Source organism: Eretmochelys imbricata, chromosome 2, assembly GCF_965152235.1.
Source record: "Eretmochelys imbricata isolate rEreImb1 chromosome 2, rEreImb1.hap1, whole genome shotgun sequence".
In the NCBI taxonomy this organism is placed as follows: domain Eukaryota; kingdom Metazoa; phylum Chordata; order Testudines; family Cheloniidae; genus Eretmochelys; species Eretmochelys imbricata.
In genome coordinates, this window is record NC_135573.1 from 82,815,870 (window position 1) to 82,836,697 (window position 20,828).

Here is a 20,828-nt window from a genome sequence, read left to right on the forward strand (position 1 = left end):
TGTCGTTGCTGCACTGTGTGAATATAATGGATGTGATATGTGTTGTAAATGAGGTATCTCAAATCTTTTCATAGTGTAGACCATACTGTAATGCAAAATTGCCTTCTGGACCACCTCCCCTAGAGTTCACATAGCATCGCTGTGGCAATGACAAAAATTGCCTCCCTGGAAAGTAAATGTTAGGAAAATATTTAATACATTTTTAGCTATGTGATGTGATTCAGTAGCTGAAAACCAAGAGAGAGAGCATCATGTTACTAACCATCTCTTTGCAGACCATGAGCATATAGTTCATGGACTGCAGTTTGAGAACTGCTGTTGTAGATACTGGTTACTTTTTGTGGTGCTGCAAGAGTATAACCTGATCTCTGTTATGCCAGCACACAAGATTTATTTTTGATACAGAACAACATTCAATAATATGCTGTGCTGTAAAATGCCCATAAGGTAAAGTTATTAGGCTTATTTTCTATATACAGTGATATAACTTTCCTTGTGAAATTAGTAGTAAATATGCTTGTCATGTGACTTTTTAAAATCTGAATACACCGCAGCAGAATACATCTGAATATCTGTAAACAAGGGTAGGACCTATGTCATCAAGAGCATTTTAGACAAGGGATATTGGTTTACACATGACCATACGACGTCAGAGGATGAGCAGTGTAAAAGAAACATTTTAGGCATGTCTCTCTTCCTATCGATGCACTTTCTGCTGCCTAGATCTTCACACTGCAGTTTTTCCAAAGATCTTTAAATGGCTGAAATCTTGAATTTCAGGTATGTAACAATCGTTCGTGAATCCTTCTAGATATTAGCCTCCCTCCCCTTTGTCTGCATTGGTGTCATGTCTTCCCTTAGTTAATTTTTGTTTTTTATTTTAGATGTTGATTTTAAATTATATACCTTTTCTAAAATGTGTTCTTAGTCAGTTAATGGTGTGTCAAAATCTTCACAACTGCTGCGCTGCGTAATAAGTCTTCTGGCTTCTAGCACAATTCAGACTGTTAAAAACCTAAAGGGCGTATGTCTGCTGTATTTGTTCCAGGAACATCTTCAGGATATTGGTATATTTGATGTTAAACCCCTCCCAAATCTGCTGGTGGTGACTCCTACAGTCGTCATATCCATGTAGAAATACATCTCCCCTTGTGTCAGATTCTAGGAACCCTCCTGTTGTTTCCAAGCTGTCAGAAATATCCAGGTCTTTTTCAAGGAACTTTATTCCTTCATGGCACTTCTTAATGCATACTATTTACTGAGGTATTGAAAAGGGATCAGAGACCTTCAGCTGGCAGCTTTCCTCATGTTGCTAACTGGCATCAAGTCCTATGTTCGACAATATCTCCTATCTGAAAAGAACCTCCATTGATCCTCCTTGCCTAATTTCTGAGCTCTTATAATTTGAACTCATAAAATTTTCCTGAAATTGGTCAACATATTAGAAGTCTTATGTTGCCTAGGAAGGGCAGTCTTGAACTGTCTAGTCCTAATTATATCAAGTCCTAAACTACCAAAAGTACTCAATAATTAGCTCTAACCATGTACATACTTGTGTTTCATCTACTCCAAACCAGGGAGGTTCCCCACCAGGTTCCCCACAAGAAGGAGTTAAATCGCTTCAGAATCTTATTTATGTTGATAAAATCATGAGGATAAAATTGTGGCAGTACTGAACCACAAAACCTGGAGAGGTTGTGAAGGTTGAAACTATAACTGGGTTCAAAAAAGAATTAGGTAAGTTCGTGGAGCATAGGTCCATCAATGGCTATTAGCCAAGATGGTCAGCGATGCAACCCCATGTTCCTAGCCTCAGACTGCCAGATACTGGGACTAGACAACTTGATAATTGCCCTGTTCCATTCATTCCCTTTGAAGCATCTGATATCAGAGGATAGGATCCTGGGATAGATGGACACATTGGTCTGACCCAGCATGGCCGTTCTTATCTCTTTATGTAAAGCACTCAACAAATGCCCCAAAAAAGGGAAATCCTGCCTTCAGCTTTTACCAGTATGCAACCAGGAATACTTTTTAACTTCTGTAGAGTTGACAGAGGCCTTTCTGCATCTCCGTCAGGTCCACCCATCAAATGTTTCTGAGGTTTACACTGACTTTAGTACCTACCAGTAAAAAGCACTGCCATTCAGCCTTTCAGCCACCCCTGAGTCTTTATAGAAGTGCTAGTGACCATTGTTGCTACCCTTCACTACCTAGGGATCCACTTTGTTCCTGGATGTTACATTTATTTGAGATGTCAATTCATTCAGGACACAGAGGGTTGTGTAGATAACTGTTCTGACTCTCTCTAGGAACATGAATTTGTGATTGACCAAACACCGTCCTAGAATATAATCCAGAAATCCCTGTCTGGGGAGTAGTGATAGACTCCGCTAACAACATTGTGTACCTTACCTGTAATTTCTAAAATCTGAGACTGCATGAGAACCACAATCTGAATATTTCTAAATATCCTTGGATTAATGGCTTTGCATATTGGTATACATACCCTGGGGTTGCTGGATCATGAAACACTGAGAGGATGTATCCCAGCAAAATACCCTATGAGAATACAAAATACACTGGAATTTAAAGTGATGGTACCTCGTCTGGTTAGCATACTCATTTTAACTGACAAATCAAGAGAGATTCTTGAAGGGCATTCTGCTGCAGGTTTGAGTCTAGAGCAGTATTCACATTGGACAGCAGCATAAGAAGATGGAAGCACTTCTTGGCTTAGGGACAGTGGTCCTGGGAAGAAAGGCAAAGCAACATAAATTTTCTGAGATTGAGGACAGTCTGCCTTGCACTCATTCCCTTTCAGTTAGTCTTTCAACAGGAACACCTTACCCTTATGTTAAAAAAAAAAAATTGACCACCATATCCTACCTCATTTGGCAAGGAAGGACTGAAGGGACACAGTTGCACCAGAAGGCTTGTTTCTGTTCAGATTGGCAGAAACATGTTCTATCATTCAGAGCCAAGTACCTGTAGGGTGTCCTTAATATGAAGGCAGGCTGTCTCAGCAGAACTATGAGATGACTATTCCACACTAGCCCACCCATCCCATATTTTCTGAGTTACTTCTTCAGGATAACACCAGATATTTCTGTCCTGGATCAAATGTTTGTGGAGTGACTAGACCTGCATTTAAAATTGTGTTGGTTAAGTTAACTGGCAATCAGTTAAATCAAATAAAACAGGACAATAAATTAAAGTCTAAAGAAACCCATGTGACACCATCAGTGTCTCTAATTGAGAGGAAATGTGTACTCCTTCAAGAGCTCATTAGATACTAAGGAATCTTGAGCCTCCTAGAAAAGCAGGACATTGAGGAGCACATATCTTCAATTGCAAGGTGCTTCTTTGTAGCTTGAAAACCATTCCCTATACAAATGTACTTTGCACACTGGAACAGATCTGTCAGCAGGTGCACAGAAAAGAATATCAACCAATTCAACATTCAGTCAATGAAACATTGTAAATATCTCAAACTTTCTCTTGTTCCTGCAAACTTACTTTGTCAAGGAACTCAGGCCACATACTGAAACAGAAGCCTTTGTAATTTGCTCACAATCGGTGTCCTTATGAGCACAACCTCTTCATCTTCATGACAGCTATTACTCTATTTTGCGCTGAGGATTGAACCCCTAACTTTTTTTTAGATTTTCAGAAATTACACCAAGTTTAGTGATATTCATTCTTGCTTAATTGAGAATACCACAGGAACAATATATTTCAAAACAGAACAAATTTCTTAAGTGTGACTGCTATAGAGATTGAGGAAAATATATTCCCTGCTAGGAAGTTATTGAATGTTGAGTCAGAGAGCAAAGAGAGGGTTTTTAGGAGGTTTTTAAAAATATATGTGTATAGATTTGAAAACGTGAGAAGCAGAGAAAAGGGCATTTCCTTGGCTTTTACATGGCAGATAAATTTCTGATTGCAAAAAGGTAATGCTGGCATGCACTTTGCCTATCTGAATTTCAAGATTTTAATGACTCTGCATTCTTCAAGTGGTTTGGGGAACATCTGTAGAGTGTGGAGAAGAGACTCAAAGAGAATTCCAATAATTGATAAGTAACCCAGTTTTAAGTGATTACATAATGTTGTCTTTATTATAGGCATTAATGCAAGAAATGTTACCATTTCACTGAAATAATGCATGCAAAATAATTTTTCTTTTTGGAAAATTAGGGTGGCAAAACTCTTCCTAATTTTAGTCAACAAAATATGTGGACGTTGTTTGGAAAAATATTTGGGTATATTTTCACAGCAGTGCATTAATACTTGCATGGCTAAATCTCATCAGCTGCTTTCCAGAATTATCCCTACAGTGGTAGTGTGTGTTGGAGAAATATACAGACAGAAAGTTATAAATAATTTTGTTTAGTTGATGATCTTGGGATATTGAAATGCTGTTAGCCTTATTTTAATCAAATTCATTGTTATGGCTGAATGATTGATTTATATATTTGTTACTGTTCTCTGGTAACTTTTTTTTTTTAAACAAACTACTTTTTAGGATTCTTGTTTTCCTTTTATAAAACTATACTTAAGTAATTATAAAATAGATTTTCCATGTTGAATATCCATCATGTCATTTTAACTCAGTTGAAAGCCAGACAGTGTTTCACTACTATCATCAGTTTCATACATATTTTTAAAAATGCACCCCAAACAATAGAAATACATTTAGAACATCAGATAGCTAGAGTTTTCTGTAGTGATAGCCAAAATGTTAAGTGTCAGTGTGGGAAACCTCAGGTTTTTTTTATCAGTGTTCAAAATAATGATTTGTTATTTCAGTAGCTATATTGTAAGAAAATTCATTATCAGAATACTCAGAAAATTGTCCTTTGAAAAACAAATAAAATGCTTGTCTCTTATTCTTTATATCTAGTTGATTCTTCCTGCATTCCTTATTTATTTATCTTCTGTTCCTATCTTCTGTGAGTAATGGGACACTTGCGTACCTTTGCTTGTTTTCTTGTGCATTCTTCCTCTGTGTTTTGTAAATTGTGGCTCTGGTTTGTTTCACTTGCAGAATCTTTCTGCTAAATATTTTCATATAGCCACTCTGAAAGTTAAATGATATTTACATTGATAATCTTATAATTATCTTCCATTTAAGCTGCAACACATTTTTCAAACCAAAGCATCCTGTCTGGCTTTTTTAATTTTTTTTTTTTTAAATACAGTGTTAGATATTAGCCTTATGGAAAACAGCTTGATATTTTTTCTGCAGTAGCTGTGTGGACATAAAATGTTAGTTTGTGATGAAGCATGAAATACAAATGCTTATATCCTTGTTTTATTTAGCTATTCTTTTAATTCCTGCTTTGCTGATCTATTGGGTAATTGCCTATTGCCGCATGAAGTCAAGTGCGCTTTGTTATATTATTTTGTTCTATTATAATATATTAAGACTGTTTAATTTTCCTGTATTTTAAAACAGAGTCAAGAATTGAGGGTTGGCTTTCAATACCAAACAAAGGAAATATAAAACGACATGGCTGGAAAAAGCAGGTATGAAATAATTCCCCTCATTCCCACCCTGCCATCCCGGAATAGAGCTCTTTAAGCATATTAATATTAACTATGCAGTTTACATTTAGAAAAAAAATTGAGTAATTTAGTTTATATGTATTACATTATTGCAGGAAGACACAGACAACTTCAAAATTCAGGGTTCCATCTGGCATCTAGAGTTATGCAGTAAAAGATTTTTCAAGTAGGACTAAGTCTGCTTTGTGGATTTTCTGGGTTTTTTTTTTCAAACTGCAATATTTGGATTTTTTTCATGGCAACTAAGCATTGCCAGCAATGTGAAGATGTTTTACAGTGCGTTCTGCAGAGGAATAACTGGTCTAAGTATGATTATATAATTGGCAATAAAACAAATTAAGGACTAAATGCTCCCCATCTCCTTTCTGAGTTCACAGAAGACACTTTACAGATGAAAGAAACTACATAGGGGTCCATACCCATTGTGTACAAAGGGCCTAGTCTAATACTCTTAGAAACTTTTAATTTACTTAAGTAAGCTTTGGATATGCTCATTGCATCTCCCCATAGCAGTATTGAAGAGGTTTAGGAGAGTAGCAAATAGATCCAAAATTATGCAGATACGCAGGCCTAAACTTTTTATTTAAGGGGTCTTGGAAGGATTATATTTTTATTGGTAAATATCAATAAATATGGATTTCACTGTGCGCACACAAACACAAAAAATATTTCCATCTATGATAACAGAAATGTACACTTAAGCAAAAATTAAAAAAAATTCTGATTGAGAACTTTCAAGTTTAATTTAAGGATATTTACTTTGTATATTTTGACATGTGATGTTTACAGTTTCTGTTTTAACAATTATAATGCTTTAACTTTTTCAGTCTCAATGTCCACTATCGTTAAATAATTGTCTGACTCCTCCCCACATTGTCTAACCTCCCCACAATTTCCTGCAACAAAAATTTAAATTGATTAAAAGAATAAAGAGATCAGTTTATTTTTAAGAATTTAAAAATTATCTGTCAAAATAATTTAAAAAAAAATCAGATTCTGCCAAGTCTATTTAAGACTTATGCAGGAACTATTCTATATTAAGTGGCCAAGTTTGAGAGGGGTTCTTCCACAAAATTGTTCTAGATCCTATGCACAAAAATCCCATTTCTTGTTTGAGTGAATCGCTATTTATTTCCCACTATTGGGAAATGTGCCGGTAGTGTAGCTGGACCAGTGGAAACCTCTTGGAGCAGTGTGTGCCTCCTTTGCATCCCCCAGCTCCAAACGTTCTGGAGAGAAGCTTATAAAGGGGGGTGTGGGGTGCTTGAACCACGTCATTTCCTTTCAGCCATGGTAGTGTGCAGACCAGGAATCTCAGCTGGGTCTTTAAACAGCATTACAGAAACTTTATTTCTCAATGCCATAAGTTAGTAGTTTTTAGTGTTAGCAAGTAATGTAGTTGTAGTCTTTGTGCCTGCCATAAATTTGCAGATATGTAATGATGGATCCTGTCATAAAAAAAATGGGGTTTAAGAGATGTACTTCTTGCCCAACTGGTTTCAGAGGCCCTTACTTGGTGTTTGGCTTGCTTGAGGGAAGGTCATGAGCCCACTAGATGCTCCTGCAAGCGCTTCACCCTGTTGGCGAAGAAGGAGCATTAGAACTGGCTCCAGGTTATCCTTAGTCAAGCAGTTGTGACAACTAAATCTTGCACACTCAAGATTTCTGGAACTCTGTGTTCTTTACAGGTCTCCAAGAGGCCTTCAACTACTAATCTTTCTCCAGGAGCAAAAAGGCCTAGCCAGATCACTGTTCAGGAGTTGACCCCTGGGGACACCTTCCTGCAAGGAAGCACTCTTGGATCTGCTTTTGACTATACCCTCAGATTTTTATCTATGGGTTGACTGCTCTCCTCTTTTACCCACTTTGGGAGACATCAAAAGCGTGCAGGAGATGTGGGGCTTGGACTGGAGCATAAAACAGTATCTCGGGTCCATCAGAATAGAGGATTGCGCAGATCAGGATCCCCAGCCCCCTACTGGTTGGATTTTTATCAGGGTTACTGGCATGTTTTCAAGATACAAGTATGAATAATGGGGCCTGTGGTGATGGCCCCTTTCCCTTAGCCTCCAACCTATCTGTATATGGGGTGAGACAGGGGAGATAACGGTTTTCCAGCTGTTTTACAAGGATCCTTCTTCTTGGGGAGGCGTTAAAAAAGCTCTTCCTGTGCATCAGTGCTGAAAGCCTTGTACCCATTGCCGCTTCTGGACCCACTAGATCAGTCTCTCATGTGGATCAGATAGCTGTCTTAAGATGAACTGGATGCAGCCATAGATAGCACTACTATGAATCCAGCTTTGGATCCCAGTGCCCAGACTTCTTCAGCCTCCCTATACAAGAATGTTGGGGCCTCTTTCACATCTTCTCCAGAGAACCTTTGTCAGTTTTAGGAGTGAATGGCTTCTGAGTGCTGGAGAGAATGGCTATCACTCTCAACATACCTGCAGTGGCATTTCAGAAAATCGCACATCTGGCGAAAGGGCAAAAGTGACCTTTTCCATGTTGTATGGTTAATTGCAAACAGATATGGGTATTTGAATTAATCCAGCATCTGGGCCTGTTTCTGAAAAGGCTGATTTAACTTAACAAGCCCCTCTTGAATGTTTCATGTTCTCCAGTACACACCTCACTCCAAATTCTCTCTTTGTGTCCACGGTTATGGAATGCCCTATGGGTAGCCGAGTTCATTCCACCCCATCAGACAAAGAGGGCAAGAAGCTAGACAGTATTGTTTGGAAAGGTCTTTTCATTGGTCACATTAAGCAGTCAGTGGCAAACTACTAATCTGTCGTGTCCTGCTACCAGTACTTCTTGTGGGACAAGATGACTGTCTTCACCCAGACTTCACCCAAAGATTGGAGAAATTTAGACAAGGCCCAAATCACAGAAGGTTAATCAATTACAGATGTGCCCTGAGGGAATTCTTTGATTTGTCATTTGCTGCTTCCAGGGAAGTCCCCTTGGCTAGTACAAACAGCACACATGGCTGAGAGAGAGTCTGATTTATCCTCCAAGTTTGAGCGCAGGTGGAGATTCTCCTATTCAAAGGGAAGCAAAATTATCCATCCTCTGAAGAGATACCATATCAGTAGGACCCTTAACAGGAGTAGCAGAAGAGAAATTATAGTTTTAAAGTGACAAAAAGGTGTTCTACCATTTACTTTTCTCCACCATCATCCCTGAGACCTCAAATTTGATGGGGTGCCCGAAAGCCTAGAACCAGTCTTAACCATGTTTTCTGGTTCCCTTTCCCATTTGAAGACCACTTAGCATTCTTTCACTCAACAAACTGCAAAATCACCATGGATATTTTTGGAATCCAATTATGCAAACCAGTTTCACTCCATATTATCTCCCCAAGGCCCATACTCCTCCTTCTTCAGGGATCCTTCACACAGGCTCCTGTTGACCTGGCAGTGTGGCCTTCCTGAAGTTCAATGTGGTGTGTTCCTGCAGAGTCCAAAAGGAAAGGGTTTTACTCCAGGTATTTCCTGATCCCAAAGGAAGATTAAGAGTACTCGTGGCACCTTAGAGACTAACAAATTTATTTGAGCATAAGCTTTCGTGGGCGAGAGCCCACTTCATCGGATGCATGCAGTGGAAAATAGAGTAGGACGATTTTATATACATAGAGAACATGAAACAATGGGTATTATCATACACACTATAACGAGAGTGATCAGTTAAGGTGAGCTATTACCAGCAGGAGAGAGAAAAAAACCCTTTTGTAGTGATAATCAAGGTGGGCCATTTCCAGCAGTTGACAAGAACGTGTGAGGAACAGTAAGGGGGAAAAATAAGCATGGGGAAATAGTTTTACTTTCTGTAATGACACATCCACTCCCAGTCTTTATTCAAGCCAAATTTAATGGTGTCCAGTTTGCAAATTAATTCCAATTCAGCAGTCTCTCGTTGGAGTCTGTTTTTGAAGCTTTTTTTGTTGAAGAATTGCAACTTTTAGGTCTGCAATCGAGTGACCAAAGAGATTGAAGTGTTCTCCAACTGGTTTTTGAATGTTCTAATTCTTGACGTCTGATTTGTGTCCATTTATTCTTTTACGTAGAGACTGTCCCGTTTGGCCAATGTACATGGCAGTGGGGCATTGCTGGCGCATGATGGCAGATATCACATCGGTAGATGTGCAGGTGAACAAGCCTCTGATAGTGTGGCTGATGTGATTAGGCCCTATGATGGTGTCCCCTGAATAGATATGTGGACACAGTTGGCAATGGGCTTTGTTGCAAGGATAGGTTCCTGGGTTAGTGTTTTTGTTGTGGGGTGTGTGGTTGCTGGTGAGTATTTGCTTCAGGTTGAGGGGCTGTCTGTAAGCAAGGACTGGCCTGTCTCCCAAAATCTGCGAGAGTAATGGGTCGTCCTTCAGGATAGGTTGTAGATCCTTGATGATGCGTTGGAGAGGTTTTAGTTGGGGGCTGAAGGTGACAGCTAGTGGCGTTCTGTTATTTTCTTTGTTGGGCCTGTCTTGTAGTAGGTGACTTCTAGGTACTCTTCTGGCTCTGTCAGTCTGTTTCTTTACTTCAGCAGGTGGGTATTGTATTTGTAAGAATGCTTGATAGAGATCTTGTAGGTGTTTGTCTCTGTCTGAGGGGTTGGAGCAAATTCGATTGTATCGTAGAGCTTGGATGTAGACAATGGGTCGTGTGGTGTGGTCTGGATGAAAGCTGGACGCATGTAGGTAAGTATAGCGGTCAGTAGGTTTCCGGTATAGGGTGGTGGTTGACATATTCTGGGTCTCGGGAAGTTGAATTCTTTCATCTGAAAATTCAGATATAGTACATTTACCTTGACTTCCATTATCTCTTCTATATCCTTTCAAGACTGGTTTAGTCTTTCAGTCTAACACACCTATTTTCACATTAGTATGAGGCCTTCTTATGGGAAGTGTCTGCACTTTTCTGTCAGACAAGACCACTATCAATACAAGGCCCTCCCTTTTGGTCTCCCTATAGCTCTTTGATTCTTCATGAAGTGTCTCTCTGCTGTGGCATCTGATCTGCGCAGATGATCATTCACCCTCTCCCCTTGTCTCAATGACTGGCTGCTCAGGGTGTCAATACCAGGGGGTTCTCATAGGGTATGTCTACACAGCAACTAGACGCATGGCTGGCACTTGCCAGCTGACTTGGGCTCATGAGGCTCGGGCTGCGGAGATGTTTCACTGATGTGTAGATGTCTGGGCTCTGGTTAGAGCCCAGCCTCTAGAACCCTGTGAGGTGGGTCCGGGCCAGCTGCAGGTTTTTCTTTGCTGTGTAGACATATCCATAGAAGCTGTGCAAACTACTTTAGGAGTTGGTTACCTCATCAACGAGAAGTCTTTCACTTCTACTCAATGAATTATTTCTAATAACTTCAGTCCCAGATTTGGTGTACAGAAAGGCATTTTTTCTCCAAAGACAGTGCAGGAATAATAGGGTGTTATTTTAAGTAATTAAAATAAATATAGGATGACCTCAGGAATGGTTAATTATTTAATCTTTTTCTTCTACGTAGGCTATTTTGTCTGCATTGAAGTTTTGAGAGAGAAACCAGTCTGTATCTTTTATAAATGTATTAAAATATTAAGCAAGTAGTTATTAAAACAAATATGTGATTAGAAAAAATGTCACTAGCTAATTTAACTTAGTTTTCTGAACTTAATTTACGGTAATATGATGCACTAGTCACATTATGTTATAATTGAAATATAATCAATACATCAGTGGTTCAGTTATCCGGTTTGCCTGTTACTAAGGTAAGTGGCAATGTCTCCATCTTTCTGGCAGTCTTGCACAGATATAAAATGGTTTCTAGAATCCCTTGCTTATAGCAGTTTTAAAATGACACTGGGTTAACTTAGAGATCTTACTATTTAGAGAACAGACTTAAGGGTGTATTGACTCCTTTAGGGAACAGTTAATGATGGGGAGGTGGGAAATTCAGCATACAGCCACTCACACTGAGTGTTAGAGTGATTCCACCATCCTCAAATTGCTGTACAGAAGGATTTTTGCACTGTCGTCTTAAAGTTTGTAGCTCACAGGACTGGACTTAATTCGGAACTAAGCTAATATTTGCCAGTATTTTTATCAATGAAGGCTTGTTACATATAGGCAGGGAAACCTGATCTCTTTTATCTTTCTCGGTTGTAGACTTCAGGTTTGGCTTAGCTGATGGTCAGTCTTTCACCTCTTCTTTGGATGGTCAGTCCATGGAAAAGAACAGGATACAATTTTGGATGTGGTGGTGGTTATGAGAGAGAGCCCCAACTCGTTCCTTCTGCATAGCTTGGGTCTGTTCTAGGGATCAGCATCCCTTTATTCCACCTCAGGGGATACCCTAATATCGTCAAAGGCCAATTAGATGTTACAGCCTGGTAGCCATAATTTAATGTGAGCCAATGGCCTGGAATCTTGATCTTGAAGTCACATTGAAGATTCCAGGTTAGTGTGGATGTCTTGCAATGATTAGCTGATAATAGCAAACGGCTGCATCTTGAAAGCAGGCTGCAAGGAGGTGCCATGTGCTAAGGAGCTGGTAGGCAAACTTCCACTTAAGTCCAAGACATAAATGTCTTAATTGTATAAATATAATTTATGCCTTGTCAGCATTCACATATCCATTTTTTCCCACACATCTTCATGACAGTAAGTTAATTATGTTACTGGGGAAGTAGGTGCAGAATTTAGGGAAGTGAATGACCTTACCCTAACAACATTTTGACTAGAAGCCAGAAAGCTGCTTTGAGCATTTCTTAGTACTGCTAACTTCTATTAAACATTTGGCCAACTAAATTTACTCAGTTCTAAGTCCCAATGTGGCCTATGTTCCCTACAACAGGTACCTCAAAATCTACATGACACAGAGAACTGGAAGGATTACTCGTCCCAGCCAGTAATATTCTTCCTCGGGCTAATAGGCTTAATGGTCTCAGTAATTTACTGTGCTCCATTTGCATGGCTGAGAATGAGACATCTTTCCAACATTGGTTGGCAAGACACAATATCCCACACGGGAGACAAGTTCTTGTTGCTGACATTACCCAAAGACATGCTTCTTACTCCATTAGTGGAGTCAAAGAGACAAGGAACAATTTGTTCATCCTTTAGCTTCATGAATAGGGAATGTTTCAGATACTGCCAGTCTTTGGGCACTTGCTGCCAGTGCTTCAGAGTCCATGGCTACTGGAGTCTGGGAAGGAGCTCAACTCTAGAGTTGTGGGTGACTTACTGATCTCTCAAGTAGTTTCTTTCTTGTATTCAAGGACATGTAGTACAGTAGCCACTGACAATTTCATGGCCATGTGCTGTATCAATGAGCAAGGAAAGATCCACTCCTGACAACTTTGCAGGGAGACAGCGACCCTCTGGGTGTGTGGCTCTCCATCTGGCAGGGAAGGACAGTATCCTTGCAGAAAGCCTCACTCTTATCCAGGACAGGTGAAATTGCATAGTTTAGAGGCAAAGAGGGTATTAGCATTTTATTTACATAAGTCAAAAGGATATAAGTATTCACTTAAGCTTTCTCCAGTGGGGATAATCACAAGGGTCAGGTCATTGCAATTTGGCAGGTGTCCAAGTTGACAGACTCAGTATTAAGGAATGCTATAAACTGCCTAGAGTCCCTATCAGAGGAGCTTGGGGTTTATTCAACCAAGGCCAAGGCAACGTCTATGCTTTCTTAGGTATATCCCAGTAATTGAGATATGCAGAGCTGCTGTGTAAAGATCAGTCAGTACATTCCCAAAACACTATTTGGTGGATGTGGCATCAAGATCTGATGCTCCATTTGGGAGAGCTATGTTACAGTCCCCATTTAAATAGGACTCCTCACCTGACCATTCTGGGGAGGATAAGCACCGCTTGCTAGACTCCAGGTAGTGGGAATATGCAGAGGCCCACTCCAAGAAGATATGAAAATGCTTACTAGTAACTGGAGTTTTCAAGATGAGTCTTTGCACATTCATGCTACTTCCTACCTTCCCCACTTCCTCAGATCCCTGTTACTACTAGGCTGTGGAATTAAATGTGGAAGTAACAGAAGTAGTTGAAAGCATTTTACTCCTTTCTATTGCCTCACCTTCAAAATGTTTGCAAGGAGGGAGTGCCTTGGAGCTTCCAGTAGTCACTGCTTCTAGAGATTTCAGCCAACCCAGTTGAACTACTAGCACGTCTCCCAATGGTGAGGTAGTGCAGAGGTTCATCCTGGAAAAACTCCAGTTATTGGTACTTAACTGTGTGTGTGTGTGTGTGTGTGTAACCTTTTTCCCTTTCCTTTTCTTTCAGTATGTTGTGGTAAGCAGTAAAAAGATTTTGTTCTATAATGATGAAAAGGACAAGGACCAGTCCAGTCCATCCATGGTACTAGATATCGAGTAAGTGATGCTACTGTTAATTTGAAATTTAAAAAAAAAGGCAGAAAAGCATTTTATGTACAGTGTAACTGACAAATTTGAAAACTCAGGATCAAGATACAGTAAATAACCTTGAGTTTGCTTTGGCCTTTTGAAGATGCGTGTTTATCTGTTCTACTTCAAGATATACAGAAGTATTTTGTTTCTAGTATTTTCAACATTTAGACTTCAGTGACCGTTTCTAGTGCAGGGGTGGTCAACTGATGGACTGTGGGCTAAATCTGGACTGCCAGATGCTTTGGAATGGACCGCAAAATCATTTTGTTTTATTATCATTGGTATTGTATTTGTATTATTTTCTCTGGAGTCTGGACCTTGACTATACCTTGATCAAGAAATTTGGACCTTGACAAAAAATAATTGACTACCCCTGTCCCAGAATCTTGTTTTGATAAAATACAAGGGAAACAAATTAACTACAGAAGAATATGATAATGGGATTAGCCATTGGCTGTATTCAGGGTGGTGCAGAGCCACATCATCCCAGGAAGAGCACAGGGACAGGGGAACACATGCACTACACCACATGTTTGTATGATGGCAGTATTCTCTCCTTTCTGTGGCCAGCCAGGTCTGTAGGGGAGGGGAACATGAAGCTATGGCCCTGACTTCCTGACCCTGCCAAACCCTTTTGGGATGACTTGTGCTCCCTGAGCTGCACTGAGGAAACAGTCCTTATGTTCCCTAAACAGAAGAACTGCAATTGTACATGGCCCTTGTCTGGGACACAAAGGTGAGGGAAAGGCTCCTTGATTCCAGAGCCTTGTGTCCCATCATCACCACACTACTTCCTCTTTCGTATATTTCTGGGCAAGGATCAGGTTTGATCTAGCCCAGTGTTCTCAACCTTTTTAGGTTGTCCACTCCTTATCTGAAGTCAAAAATTTTCACAAACACCTTACATTTAATATAAAAGAGTAAAAAATGGATAAAAGACATAAGTCTGTGATTTTTGTGTTGTGTGTTTTAGATGTTGACAGAATATACTTTGCTTTGAAGGGTAAGGAGGCATGAGGAGTGGGGCAAGTGAGATTTTCTTTGCTGTGGATTGTAATAAAATTTTCAGTGTCTCATAACGGTCCTGATTTTCTACATGACCGTGTTGGCATTCACAGCTGACTGATTGAGAAACACTAGTCTAGCCCAATATCAATAAATGCTTTGCACTTCCAATAGTCTTCCACCCAAGGTTATCAAAATGCTTTATAAACAATGAATTAGGCCTCATAATAATACTTTGAGGCTCTAAAAAAACTCCCTTCCTGTCTTCGAAAGTGAATTTGCTATGCAGGATAATGTATACCTAATAAGGTGGTCCTCTTCCCATGTTACAACATATTTTGGTATTCCTTGTGTAGGAAGGATTAAACCGTGTGTATAAACACATTACTAAATCCATGTTACAGCCCTGACATCAGTGGGACAACTTGCGTGGGAAAGGACTCTTCCCATGAAGTTAGAGTGATAAGATTGAACCTCCAATCTATATCCAGAGCACTTTATTAAAGAGATTTGATTTATACTCTGTTAACAATTTGAAAATCTTGTTTCTGTAATTTCAGTAAACTATTCCATGTCCGACCTGTAACCCAAGGAGATGTATATAGAGCAGAAACTGAGGAAATCCCTAAAATATTCCAGGTAACAGGAACCTAAATAGTTTTTAAAATAAATACAATTTGTCTGTTATAGAAGTTTTTCCAATTTATCTTTTTTTATTATTATTTTGCTCAGATTCTGTATGCTAATGAGGGTGAATGCAGGAAAGATTTGGAAGCAGAATCAGCACAGACAATGGAGAAAATTAATTTTCTAAATCACAAAGGTCATGAATTTATTCCAACATTATACCACTTTCCAGCCAACTGTGAGGCCTGTGCCAAACCCCTCTGGCATGTCTTTAAGCCGCCCCCTGCCTTGGAGTGTCGAAAGTGCCATGTTAAGTGCCATAAAGATCATCTAGATAAAAAGGAGGAATTAATTGCTCCATGCAAAGGTAAGGAGCTGTATCTATTATGTTTTTTGTAGCTTGAAACGGTTATTCTGTGCATTTCTAGCTAAGTACTTCAAATTACCAGATGAAAACAAAAATAATTCATTAATGGTAGGCTTAGAAAAATCTTTACTGGTAAGGCTAGTGTTAAAATAATGGGACAGTGAACACATTGCCATTAAAGAGGCAAACTGTACCCTGCCTCCACCTGCTGCATGAGGTCAGAGCATGATTCTAGAGGATTATATGCAGAGAGAGGCCGTAGGAGGGGAATACTAAGGAGCACCCATTGCTACATGGATCCTCCCATCATTCTCCGCACCTTCATAAAGGGACACATGGGGGCCATAGAGGATACGGCAGCATTAATTCTAGAGCAGCACCCTTGGAGAGAGACTTCATCTATCCCATGGGCTGAAGGGGAGCATTCCGCCTTTGTGCTCCCACAGAGCAGTATACATCCCTGTACTGTGGGTGTGTGTTTCTCTTCAAAATTTGAGCCACAGAGCACTGATACAATCCTACCAGTTTTATTAAGACTAAAATTGAAGTAAAACAGTCAATCTCCATAATATTAATTATATTAATATAGACAGACTTGCATAGTTTTATGTTTAATTTCTGTAATTTCCCCTGATATTTGTTATGTGTTTTACAAATATATAACCCATTTCAATAAAAATTTGTTAGGTATGCAGATTCCAGCATTATCCTAGCAGCATGATTATCATAACACCATAAGCATTATATTGATGATTATTCCTAGTTTTTCACTGAACAGTCCTATTTCTTCTCCTATTTATAGTGAGTTATGATGTAACTACAGCAAGAGATATGCTGTTGTTGGCATCCTGTCAGGATGAACAGAAGAAATGGGTCACGCATTTAGTAAAGAAGATCCCCAAGACACCCCCATCCAGTTTCATTCGTGCTTCCCCTAGAACTCTGTCTGCAAGATCCTCCGCAAATCAGTCTTTCCGAAAAGTTGTTAAAAATGCTTCTGGAAAAACTAGGTGAGAAATTAACTATAAAATTTCCAGCTCCTTTTAATGCAAAAATGTCTGTGCCATGTCTGTGTATCAAACATGGGAGCTTTGTTACTAATTCTGCAGTTAAAGTTGTGCTGAACTTTTCACTTACAGCAGAATTAAAATTCCTTTGTTTCACAGTTTCATGATTGAAAATAGTCTTCGGGAAAATGAGGTACAAATCATTCAATTTTGAAATTTAGCTCTGAGAATCTCATCTTTCTATTTTGAGTGATTGTCCATATGCATATTCCACTAATGGTGTGCGTGTACCCCCTGCACTTGAGTTCAGAGCCTTTTGGCCAGCATATCTGTACAGTGTACATGCACCCTGCAGCTCCTCAAGTTCCTCAGTGAGGGCATAAGAGGTGGAGAACACCATCTGCCATCAGTTTCTCTCAGTCACCTCTTGGTATCGAGACAGAGCAATTGTTGTCCATCCCTCTGTATTCCAGTTTAGTAGTGTATTCATATTTATAGTTAGTTATAGCTAGTATACTTTTTTAAATTAAAGAGACTGTTTCTGAGGTGGCCACCTCAGGATCTCCAAGGTTTAACTACTGCCCCTCTTCTGAGGGAGCTATGCCCACCAATAATGAGCATGTTAAAGGCCTCTACTGTCTCAGAGAATCACACATTCCTGGAAAATATAAAAATTGCAAATTATTCACATCCCAGGCCTGTAAGAACGGGGAGGCAATATTTCAGATTTTTCTGTTCTAGATCCATACAGCTGACATCAAATCCAGGCTGACCAACCCCCCAGTACTCTCTCCTCTGAAAAGTGCACGTGCGGGCTTCTTACCCCACACAGATGGTCATTCTTCATGACCTGTAAGTTGATAAAAATGGAAAAGAGGCCCGCTAAAGAAAAAAAATCAGAGCACAGGAAACTCTAATGGCAGATCCTCCTCTAAGAGTTGGGCAAAGAGGAGCTCTCCTCTCCTGCATAATGTATCTGAAGTTTCATGGCTCCACATGGCAACTGTAGAAGCTCGATGAGTCTCAATCCTGGAGAATCTCTCAGGTCGGCACTGCCAAGATCCCCACGAACAAGGGATGGCACCAATCTTTGATTTACTACCTTAAAAAGCTAAAGTACACCACATTTGTAATATGACTGTAAATTTAAATTGTACTGCTTTGGCGGACAATTAGTTGAACCCAGGATACAAGGTTTGTATCCAGTTCCTTAGCTTATTTTCTAGCAAAGTTAATCACAGATGTTGGTATTGGCAAATGTGGATTTTTTGAAAATTGACAGTAATATATATATTCTTTATGAACACCTTAATTAGAAAGAATCTTCTTTGAAGACACCATACATACATAATTCCCATGCTTGCATCTCAAGCCCCTGCAAAAGAGAGCTCTTTGTGACTTCCCTAGCTCATAGATTCTTTACCTATTGAGGCAGTCACCATTAGCACAAACTCTTCCCCATGCACAGTTCCAATTGATCAGCTCACTCCAGAACCTTCTTAGTCAGCTCCTTTCTGAATGCAGTCAGTAATTGAGCTCTTCATGTAAGCTGCATGCCACTGCTACTCCAGCTCTTTTTTAGAACATTCTTTATTTTAGATACTCCACTGGATCCTTCATTGTTCTTGCTCTTTTTCATTCTAATTCATTACTTTTAGTTGGTGCTGAACCTTTGGACTCAGATTTGAATAGCAGCTTCCTTGGAAACCATGGTTGTTTCCAAGATAATTTACATCTGGGGTTTGAGGCTGCTACTTCATTTTTCTGTCTGTCAAAGCTTAAAGCAGTTGTCTTCTACAAAGTCTTAATTTGCCTGTGCCACGTTAGAACAGTAGCTTTATCTTTGACACATCTGTCTGTCAGGAATGAGGACATCTCCTTCACTCAATTAATTTGTTAGTATGGGTAGTTTGTTGATCATGTTTCTCCTTATATATTGCTCTCTTTCAGGGGTTTATCTGTGAAGGCTACTTCCATCATTCCCTCACCACATAGCACTTGAGGTGTACCTGGCAATGTTTTCTGGGTGGCATATGCCTGTTCCAGGGATCTTCTGTCACCAGATTCCTAAAGTCTGTAAAACTATTCCTAGCTGGAGTTAAGAAATTTCCTCCACTTAAGGGTCAAGGATTGCTTTGGGGGTTAGATGCGTTATGTATTTGACCACTCTATTATAGATTTATAGATATTAAGGTCAGAAGGGACCATTATGATCATCTAGTCTGACCTCCTGCACAATGCAGGGCACAGAATCTCACCCACCCACTCCTGCAATAAACCTCTCACCTATGTCTGAGCTATTGAAGTCCTCAAATCATGGTTTAAAGACCTCAAGGTGCAGAGACTCCTCCAGCAAGTGGCCTGTGCCCCATGCTACAGAGGAAGGCGAAAAACCCCCAGGGCCTCTTCCAATCTGCCCTGGAGGAAAATTCCTTCCCGACCCCAAATATGGCAGTAAGCTGAACCCTGAGCATGTGGGCAAGATTCACTAGCCAGATACCCAGGAAAGAATTCTCTGTAGTAACTCAGATCCCACCCCATTAACATCCCATCACAGGCCATTGGGCCTATTTACCATGAATAGTTAAAGATCAGTTAATTGCCAAAATCATGTTATCCCATCATACCATCTCCTCCATAAACTTATTGAGTGTAATCTTGAAGCCAGATAGGTCTTTTGCCCCCACTGCTTCCCTTGGAAGGCTATTCCAGACCTTCACTCCTCTGATGGTTAGAAACCTTTGTCTAATTTCAAGTCTAAACTTCCCGATGGCCAGTTTATATCCATTTGTTCTTGTGTCCACATTGGTACTGAGCTTAAATAATTCCTCTCCCTCTCCGGTATTTATCCCTCTGATATATTTATAGAGAGCAATCATATCTCCCCATAACCTTCTTTTAGTTAGGGTAAACAAGCCAAGCTCCTTGAGTCTCCTTTCATAAGACAGGTTTTCCATTCTTCGGATCATCCTAGTAGCCCTTCTCTGTAACTGTTCCAGTTTGAATTCATCCTTCTTAAACGTGGGAGACCAGAACTGCACACAGTATTCCAGATGAGGTCTCACCAGTGCCTTGTATAACGGTACTAACACTTCCTTATCTCTACCGGAAATACCTCGCCTCATGCATCCCAAGACCGCATTAACTTTTTTCACGGCCATATCGCATTGGCGGCTCATAGTCATCCTGTGGTCAACCAGTACTCCAAGATCCTTCTCCTCCTCCGTTACTTCTAATTGATGCGTCCCCAGCTTATAACTAAAATTCTTGTTGTTAATCCCTAAATGCAGGACCTCACACATCTCACTATTAAATTTCATCCTATTACTATTACTCCAGTTTACAAGGTCATCCAGATCCTCCTGTATGATATCCTGGTCCTTCTCTCAATTGGCAATACCTCCCAGCCTTGTATTGTCCGCAAACTTTATTAGCACACTCCCACTTTTTGTGCTGAGGTCAGTAATAAAAAGATTGGTCCCAAAACCGATCCCTGAGGAACTCCACTGGTAACCTCCCTCCAGCCTGACAGTTCACCTTTCAGTATGACCCGCTGTAGTCTCCCTTTTAACCAATTCCTTATCCACCTTTCAATTTTCATATTGATCTCCGTCTTTTCCAGTTTAACTAATAATTCCCCATGTGGCACCGTATCAAACACCTTACTGAAATCTAGGTAAATTAGATCCACTGCGTTTCCTTTGTCTAAAAAATCTGTTACTTTCTCAAAGAAGGAGATCAGGTTGGTTTGGCACGATCTAGCTTTTGTAAAACCATGTTGTATTTTGTCCCATTTACTACTGACCTCAATGTCCTTAACTACTTTCTCCTTCAAAATTTTTTCCAA

General features: G+C 39.9%; 1 protein-coding gene across 2 annotated transcripts in view; it reads left to right on the top strand.

Moving 5' to 3' along the window:
• The window catches only part of ROCK1 (Rho associated coiled-coil containing protein kinase 1), a 185,600-nt gene that overhangs the window by 153,599 nt on the left and 11,173 nt on the right, over positions 1–20,828 (top strand). For both annotated transcript variants that reach the window (XM_077810386.1, XM_077810387.1), the window contains exons 28-32: positions 5,459–5,529; positions 13,851–13,939; positions 15,541–15,619; positions 15,713–15,974; positions 16,777–16,984. In XM_077810386.1, the coding sequence (XP_077666512.1) occupies positions 5,459–5,529; positions 13,851–13,939; positions 15,541–15,619; positions 15,713–15,974; positions 16,777–16,984 (709 nt within the window). The remainder of the gene's footprint in view (positions 1–5,458; positions 5,530–13,850; positions 13,940–15,540; positions 15,620–15,712; positions 15,975–16,776; positions 16,985–20,828) is intronic.